The sequence below is a fragment of the Mytilus californianus genome, unplaced genomic scaffold, assembly GCF_021869535.1.
Source record: "Mytilus californianus isolate M0D057914Y unplaced genomic scaffold, xbMytCali1.0.p SCAF_6, whole genome shotgun sequence".
Classification (NCBI taxonomy): Eukaryota; Metazoa; Mollusca; class Bivalvia; order Mytilida; family Mytilidae; genus Mytilus; species Mytilus californianus.
The window spans coordinates 86927497-86936880 of NW_026262712.1; the positions used below are offsets into that span (position 1 = coordinate 86927497).

Consider the following 9384-nt stretch of genomic DNA (forward strand, 5'->3'; position numbering starts at 1 on the left):
GTATTTCTAGTCTAGCAAAACATTTCAAAAGGGTTTAATGGCCTGCCAACATTGAACACTAATATTACTGGTTCAGCAAAAAGCTATTTTAGCAGGGTTTTTTCCTTGCCTGCCTCTAGCAGCAGTATTTTGGGTTCAGCTTTAAGATATTTCAGTAAGATTTTACTGCCTTCTCTTTTTATTTCTGTTTCAGAAATTAGAAACTTCAACTGAATCTTTATTGGATATCAACCCAAATTTTTAGTATTTTCTACCCATGAAGATGCTTAAGAAGTGTATCATTGCATGCCTGGCTCACATTTGGAAATCTTTCATTCAAAGATTAGTAATTCAGCAAGTTTTATTGCATTTATATATTTCAGTAGAAAATTATTGTGTTTTGGTATTTCTACATGTTTTAGATCAGAGTTTAATAGACTGTCATTGCCTGCCTACCTCACACTTGGGTATTTCTAGTTCAGCATTCAGACACCTTAGTAGGGTTTTATTGCCACCATATGTTGTGCCATTCTGTACAGCAATACTCATCTGTAGGCCTAATAGTTTATTTCTTGTTTTACTGTTGAAACAAAGATATACAATTATTGATGGATCTTAAAAAGAATACTATAGTGACAAATAATACAATCATGACAATGTAGGACTCCCAAATACATGTAATAAGATGTATAGATTTATAGCTTATAAATGAATTTGAATCTAAAGTAAAACAAGAATTTTCAATTAATAAATTTTTGAATAAAATGTATTATATCCATATTTTCTAAACAAAACACACATACATGACATATAAACTGTTAGAAGGAAGGTGTCAATTTAAGTTTGCGTATAAAATTTAACAACAATGCAGATGAAAAACAACAGCTTCAAGAATGAAACCCACAAGATAAGATCAAAACTTTATATTTTGTGATAGGAAAGTAAACAATGGAAGTCAAAGCATTTCTGCATATTTTATAACCTATATTATTGCCTGCCAACTACACACATTAATATAACTGGTAAAGAAATACAATATTTTAGCAGGGTTTTTACCTTGCCTGACTCACAAATGGTATTTCTGGTTCAGCATAATGATATTTCAGTCAGATTGTATTGCCTTTAATTTCGAAAATAACTTTTCAGGGTTGACAATTTTGGATATTCATCTCTTCAAATTGCCAGAAATATTTTATTATACCCAACTAACAGAGAAAGGGTCTTTTGAACCATTGAAAAAGCACTTGCCTTACTGTAGTAACAGATTGTCAAACAGTTACACACGATGTTGAGTAACCAACAATCAATCAATCAAAACAGTTATGTTAGAAAATTATTTTGTGTCTAAGAATTTCTTGTATGTACAATATACAACAAAGGAAAACTCTTCCTACAAAATATTGATGGCCCTGAAAACTCATTTAAAGGACCAATTATTAGAGATACCCTCAGCACTAGATGAATTTCTAAGCCTTGTTTCCCTGTCACTCCATGGGCTTCTAACATGACAGTTGCCATTTATGTCTGAGACATAATTTTGATGGGAGATAACTTGTGTACAAATCAAGAAGCTCTAGTTATTTATAGGTGAATAATAGGGTCAGTAATGAGAGTGATACTTTATATTCAAGGAATATTTATCTTTAGAGAGACAGAATAAGTTTCTATTGTTCTGGATATCAATACCTAGATATACTACAAGACCATTTCCTGATTTCTCAAAATTCTTTTTTCAACTTATTCATGTTATTTGTTCAAATAGACCTAATTGTGCAAGAATATAGGATTAAATATACACAAGGTTTTGAATGTAAGGTTCTAGATTTCATTTGTACCTTAGTTGCTTCCTAAGGACTTTATTTTCCTGATCAGCTTCTTTCAATCTCTGTGCAAGTCTGGACTCCAAAATTTGCCCGGCTTGGCCATCATATTTAGGAATTTCTATGAAATAAAAATAAAAATAACGTTTTGAATGTAGATTTAAGAATTTCCATGCATATTTTACTGTTCTATGTTCCCTTTATAAATGTCTTCTGAAAAATTGTTTTATGATTAAGAAAGAAATAGGCCCGGTAAGACCCCCTTTTGGCTCCAGAATAAAGCATTTTTATAAATTTGTTCAATTGTCAACTTTACGCTATTTATTGGAAAGTAGAATACTTTTGCTACATAAATATTGGCTGTTTTGACAATACAATGCACATGCATCAGGTACTAGCATCATTAATTTATGCAAAATTACTGAAATCTTCACAATTTTAACATTTGTGCTAATTTCTAAAAGGTTTTTGCCTAAAATGGAAGTGGCCCCATTTGTGTTCAGCCTTTATATTTAAATATATGTTGTACTTGATGATAATACATAACATATATAAAGATTGAGACTGAACACAATGCAGCCACTTTCATTTTTGACAAAAACCACCTGGAAAGTTACGTTTTATGGCATATTTGATAGATTTTTCACATTTAAGCTTGCATTTGAGCGTCTTTAATGACCAAATCAATTCAAATCTTATACATAAACTAATTGAATCGACTGTGGTAGACACTAATTATATGTTTAAAAAATGTCAAAAATCTTTCATCGGATGTACTTTGAATTTTAGGCCAAAATTAGCCCTTAGCGGACCTTCTCCTTTATATTCATATTTGAATTTAACAGTATAATTGACAAATATGTCAATATGCTGTTACATAAAAGATGATACACAATCATTACATACCTGATCATTATTTTATGTTTTATTAAAAAAAGCAGTACAAGACTTAACTGTGAAGATAAATGATCTCTAAGATTATAAAAAAAATTAAGATTGGATAAAAGTGCACAAAGTCATTATGTCTTTTCACACCACAAAAAGCTCAAAACTTCATTGATTCCAGTATAGAATAAAACTCAGAATCATAGGCACAAATGAATTTTTATTCAAAATTAAGATAAAACAAACAGATAAATGTACGTTCTGCAGTGAAGCTATTGAAGATATTGAGCACATATTTTGGACATGCAATAAAATATCAGATTTATGGATTAAACTTAGTGATTGAATTTATTACCAAACACAAATAATAATTCCATTTAATATGGATATTATTTTATTTGGAAATTTAGGAAACACAGGAAATTATAAGATAAATAAATGAAGAATGTATCCATGGGACACAGATGATGCCCCTGCTTGCATATAATGTTATAAAGGGATATAACTCAAGAACATTAAAAGTGACACCATCCAAATTTAAACTTGATCTGACTTTTGTGGTAATAAGCATTGTGTATAAGTTTCATAACATTTGGTTGAGGCAAACTAAAGTTAGAAAAACGGAAACAACGAAAAATTTGCAATTTTTATGTTTATAAAGGGCATAACTCATGAATGGTAAAAGGGACGCCACCCAATTTTGAAACTTGATCTGTGTTTTGTGGCAAAAAAACATTGTGTATAAGTTTTATAACATTTGGTTGAGGCACACTAAAGTTAGGAAACAAAAACCAATTTTGGGGACGTATGCAAGGGACGGATGGGACAGACAAGGGTAACACTTAAATCCCCCTTTGCCTAGAGGCGGAGGCATAAAAACTTCATAATACTCCTGACAAAATTCTATATTTATGAAACAAAACTTTGTGAAAATCAGGTAAATTTTACATAACTAAAAAGATACCTAAGTTTATATCTGCATTTATGTTCGTCATAGTTTCTTGTACAAATATAATCCAAAAGAAAAAAATCCTTGTGAGCTGTAATGAATGCTGTAAGACATATTTTTTTTTTTTGCTGTTGCCAAAATAAGTTAACTTTTAAGTACTAACCAAATTATTATATATTACTAATGGTTAATGAGGCCAGGATAAGGTACCGGTATTTTTTGTATCCAACTAACAAATGTCAAAATTATCAATAGAGTATGATACATATTTAAAAGAAAAAAAAAATTTCACGACCAGAATTTATATTATCCATTTTATTGTAAGTGCAATTCCTAGTTTTTTTTATATTATGTTGAAAATAATCAGGCTAGCAGACAAAAACATGATTGATGAAGAAACAGGAAATTTATGAATACCGGTAGTGATCATTTTGGGGGAAAGTTTTGATGATAACAAGTGAGTAAATTTCTCATTTCCTAAATCTATCATTTTAGTTCCCTTACTAATTCACTCTACATGCTCTACAAATTTATAATGTTGATAATTACCATCAGTTGTTAAAGCTAAGTAAACCAAAATACATGTTGGAAATGCTCCTATTATCACCAACACAACCAAAGTCTGCTTTTTCATTCTTATCAGCATTGTGGTAACCCATAGTCTCTCTTGCTACATTGCATACTGTTCTAAAAATTGAAAAAAATTGATATGAAAAGCTATATTCTTTTCTGAACTAGAAATTGCATACTTTCGAAAAACTGAAGAGAAAAAAATACAACAAACTGATGTTTCAATTTGTGAAAGAAATTTAATTGTGCACTAATGTATATTTAATTTACAGTGTGTTTGTGTTCATGATCTTTTTTTCACCAGCATATTTGTATTTAGTCCATCTTTATTGTTTTGTTTTAGTATCTTCAGCATGTTCAGCAGTCAGGGGAATTACTTAAACAAGTAAACTTTCATAACCTATACAAGGCTCTTTTATATATTCATGATATTTCTTAAAAAACTTACTTTTTTAAAGATCATTTACAGGTGTACATTCATAAAGATTTTAATATGCATAAACATTCAGTTTTGTCAAACATCTGGTTATTTTTTCCCATATCAGAAGTAGAAAAACTAATCCTCCTAAAACTATTTCCCTTCCAGACACACATTAAAGAGTGGCGCCTCTGGGTCAAGGATTGGTCAGTTGGGACTATTGAAATATTATTTTTCTTAGAAATCTTGAAGGTAGACAGATATAAATAGATCAAAACATATACATGAATGTGATGTAATTTAATTGAGCCCTGAAGTTATTATAAATTTGTAACCAAAAACAATTACATAGTTTCTTATATACATTTTGCAATTGTTATTATTATCTATTTCAAATATGTATAAAAATGACTTTTAGAAGTAATATTTTGCATTTTTCATAGAGTAACCTTTTACAAATAACAATTCTAAACAAAGTTTGATATTTATGTAATAGATCCGTGTTTTACTCGCTTGGCTTGTAATATATAAAAACTATATTTCTGTTATTATTTTCTATTCTATAAACTACATATATACATATATAACTACACAAAAACCATGTGATAATGTCAGAAATCTATGCAGTGTAAGGATCAGTACAACATCGTCTGCATGAAAACATCAACTTATGGACGCTGTCACCTTACCATAGGTTTCATCAGGGTGAGGAAGTCAAATTAGAGCAGCGTGGTTGATTAATTTAGGTAGAAATTCAATTAAATCATAACATTTGCATAATTCCCCTTTATAAAAATCTAGGCATGTGCATACATGTGATGGACTATGAAACTAAGATCAGGAGATTGGGAAATTTTGGTCAGGAGTTTAGACCTCAGATCAGGAGGTTTTTTATTGACATAAATTTTGTCGTAAATGTAACCGTCTGATGTTAAATTTGTTTTTTTAAGTGTTTTTCCTTCAATTTTCCACCTGAATGCAATGTGTTTACAGTACCCATCTGCCCATGAAGCCTTTCTGTTAGAATGAGATCACTTGAAAGAAATATTGAGAAAATTCTGTTTCTTGTTTTGTTTTTGATTGCAGTCTGCTCATAAATAAAGTACTATAATTTAACCTTTTCTTCGAGTACTAAGTATAATGTTTTATTTATGTCTCAATCTTCTTTATTTGATTTCAATGTCATTGGCATAGATATATATAAGAATGAAATATGCTATACATTTATAAAATGATAAATAGATGAATGATAAACAAACAATAGTTATGCATGGTTTTTAAGCATTAAGGTAGATGGGGTGTCTAAATTATAATCCATAGAATTTTTTAATAATTTGCAAAAACATAGTTTATATCATGCTTTTTAAAAAAAAATAATAAAAAGAATAGGTCACGGGGCTTATTCTCACGCTACAGGTTGTGCAAAATTGACAGATTTTGTATAGATTATGCATGGAAAACCAAATTTTCTGCCATAAAACGAAAACTATACCATAGAATTTTGAGGTAAAATATGAGAAGATAGCTCTAATATTATGCTTTCAGATAAGAAAAAGAAAAAAATGGGTCACGGGACCCGTTTTCTTGCTATATAAAAAAATAGGTAAATACCTAACACATTCTATTGTAAAAGTAACTTTATCTGAATTATCTGCCCCTACATTTGAGTTGCCTCCCCTTATGTGGCAAAAATGGAAAAAATTGAATCAAACAAAAGTATTCTATTTTTTGTAAAATACAACCATAAATATGATAAAACATGTCATTTTCTATCTTGAAATGAAAATTCTTACACATGAATTACCTACTACTCTCAAAATTTGCATATTTTATTAAAGATCTAGACTGATAGTTTTCTGGTATTTCAAAATCCAAGATGGAGGAAGACACCCGATCTACCTTAAGAAAGTCATGTCAAATATATTAGCTAAAGCACTGTCTATATTACAGTGATAAATGTTATTTAAGAAACAAAACACTGGTCTTAGAACACTGGGTCATGTAAGAAGTACAAGCTGACTTGGCTGCCTTTAGTTTAATGCACTTGACTCTGTACTAAAGTAATCCTGATCCTGGTAACAGTTTATTATAGTTGTTAGGAGGCTGTGAATTGTCTTTGAGTCAATGTTTGTCTGCTGTCAGTGTTGACTGAAACTATTAAATAATGTTCCAGGTTTGGATCTTCTTTAACATGCTGAAGGACCTTCATGTCCACACTGGAGTGTGAAATAGCTAGTATTTCTCTGCCGAGTTGAAAGTTTATTAAATTTTTTTTTTTTTTCGGCATCAAAACCTTCCACTTTTCTATCAATGCCGGTATTTATCAGCGTGTGCCATTAGACAGAAGTCATATCAAGTATTTATTATCCTATCACCTGTGTATTGTTCAATCAAACTATAATCACTTGTTAATTAGCCGTCGGCCAGGTCAAAATCTCCACATGTTGCGTAATCAGGTAATGTCAGTTACACCGGATACGTTCGATACACTCAGGTTTTTACATCATCAATAACAAACATTTAGTCTTAAGTCGTAGCAAAAATGGTGCCTGAAATTTTTCATTCATGATAGTTTTTTCTCTCCAACGGGAGGACGGGAGGAGACCCCTGAAAACAGGATTATTGTACTCCCGTCGGGAGGTTCACATGTATGCATGTGCATAGAAAAATGTCATGTGATATGACTTTTTCTATCTCCACATTGAAACAACAACTATCCTGAACTCTCCTATAGATGACCTCCCAATTTCAATTTAATGAATGAACTGCCCTGGGGTCATTTGGGGGAAAACATGTTATAGGACATTGTGACCTAAAGATATTTATTTTGAGATGTCATTTTTTTTTACAGAAAAATGCTAGATCTGGTTCATTTAAAAAAATAACTACTACTGATGATGCAGAAGGAAACTATTATATCAAATATATATTGTACCAGATTTGTACTTTAGAAACCAGGCAATGTTTATCTCTCATAATTTATGATTAATACAAAACCTATAACTTCAAATGTGATTGATTGGGCCAACAAGCAAAATTAAACAGAAGAAACACAATTTTTAAGTGACAAAAGTATTCTACTGCAGTGGCTTCAATGTCGCTGGATTAGTTTTTTTTAGATTATAGTGTCAATTAATACCTTATATAAATTTATGTGTTCATTATAAAAATAGATAACTTTTTTCAGTTGTATTTTCAACTGGAACTTCTTTATAAGACGTACCCAGATGTGAACGAAAACTATCAACAGGTAACCAGCCTAAAAGAATTTCCCAATCACCGAAAAACAAGAACTAGACGAAAAAGTTAAAGGTTTTGACCCTGAGGCATAGTTGAAATTCTACTTTTAAAATGTTTTTTTATTTTTACAGAAAAGAGTGTACTTTAAAGTTGATGCTAAAATATTAAACATTAACCGCACACATTTTTGAGTAAAAAACATTATACTTTTCGGTATTCAGATATATTTTACCAGGGGTGTGTTTTATTGGTCTCTTCGGTACATCTCCAGAATGTCTTCTGGTGAAGAGTCCAAAAAAATGAATCTGGACCTCTTCTGGAGATATTCTATGGAAGGTCAATAAAATAAAAATGCAATTTGCCGTCGAATATAGCAGGTTTCTGTTATGTTGGATGACATAAATTAAGTTTACGATTTTTTTAGAAAATTAAGATACGTCCAACTCAATTTTGCTAAACAAATCAGGCTTAACCCCCACTATTTGATTTTTAAGAATAATCTTAAACTGCACAAGAATTCGTCAATGTTTGTCTGGAATATGACTGATCAAAAAGGAAATCTTAGTCTTTCCATATTTTTTTTTTTTAAAGTAACCGAACTGGATTAACAAGATATCAGAAAGTTCGAAAAAATCGTTTTTCTCTGGCGGTCCATAAAGAAAATCTTCTGATCCTAACTATTATTTCTAATGCAAAATTTCGATGGTCAAAACCTTAATTCGGACTTTTCAATTTTTTTTTATTGTATATGGATCTAGATGTAATAAAATTGAGAATGGAAATGGGGAATGTGTCAAAGACACAACAACCCGACCAAAGAGCAGACAATAGCCGAAGGCCACCAATGGATTTACAACGTATAACAGACGTTTCTTAGACTTTTATTTAATAAATCAGTTGGTTGTGTACTGATTGATACTTAAGTCTTGGAGAACAAGATTTATTTCAGTACTAGTTGCAACTAGCTTTGAACAAACTTCTAGTAATTGCAAATACTCTTAGTTCGATGCTTTGAGTCTATTGTCTTAATGTTAGTTGGCCGGTTTCTTTTGTGTGTCTCGTACCGATCTTTTGAGTTAATCTAATTGCAACTGATTTGCGCAGGTTGTTCTTATATTGAACTGCTACACTACTGTTTCAGCTTCGGGGAGGATTGAGCTCTCACAAACAAGATGTTGTACTGTTACATCGCTGTCCCAGGTAGGGCATGGTTGGGATCCTGCTAACATGTTTAACGCCGCCACATTCTGTATGTATGTGCCTGTCCCAAGTCAGGAGCCTGTAAGTCAGTGGTTGTCGTTTGTTGCTATGTTACTTATTTGTTTTTCGTTCACTTTATTTTGTACATTAGTTAGGCCGTTAGCTTTTACCATTGAATTGTTTTACATTTGCGATTTCGGGGCTTTTTATAGCTCACTATGTGGTCAGTATGGGCTTTGTTTATTGTTGAAAGCCGTATTGTGACATATGGCTGTTAATTTCTGTAGCATTTGGTCTCTTGTGAAGAGTTGTCTCATTGGAAA

At 31.2% G+C, this 9384-nt stretch overlaps 1 protein-coding gene across 2 annotated transcripts in view; it reads right to left on the reverse strand.

Moving 5' to 3' along the window:
- Positions 1 to 7840, reverse strand: part of LOC127705940 (xylosyl- and glucuronyltransferase LARGE2s-like) — a 46010-nt gene extending 38170 nt beyond the window's left edge. For both annotated transcript variants that reach the window (XR_007984121.1, XM_052210303.1), the window contains exons 1-4: positions 7761 to 7840; positions 4183 to 4320; positions 1815 to 1920; positions 436 to 559 (exon numbers count right to left, since the gene is read on the reverse strand). Coding sequence is in view for 1 of the 2 variants with exons in the window: in XM_052210303.1 (XP_052066263.1) it covers positions 436 to 559; positions 1815 to 1920; positions 4183 to 4279 (327 nt within the window). In the remaining variant the exon portion in view is untranslated. The remainder of the gene's footprint in view (positions 1 to 435; positions 560 to 1814; positions 1921 to 4182; positions 4321 to 7760) is intronic.
- Positions 7841 to 9384: the final 1544 nt, after the last annotated feature.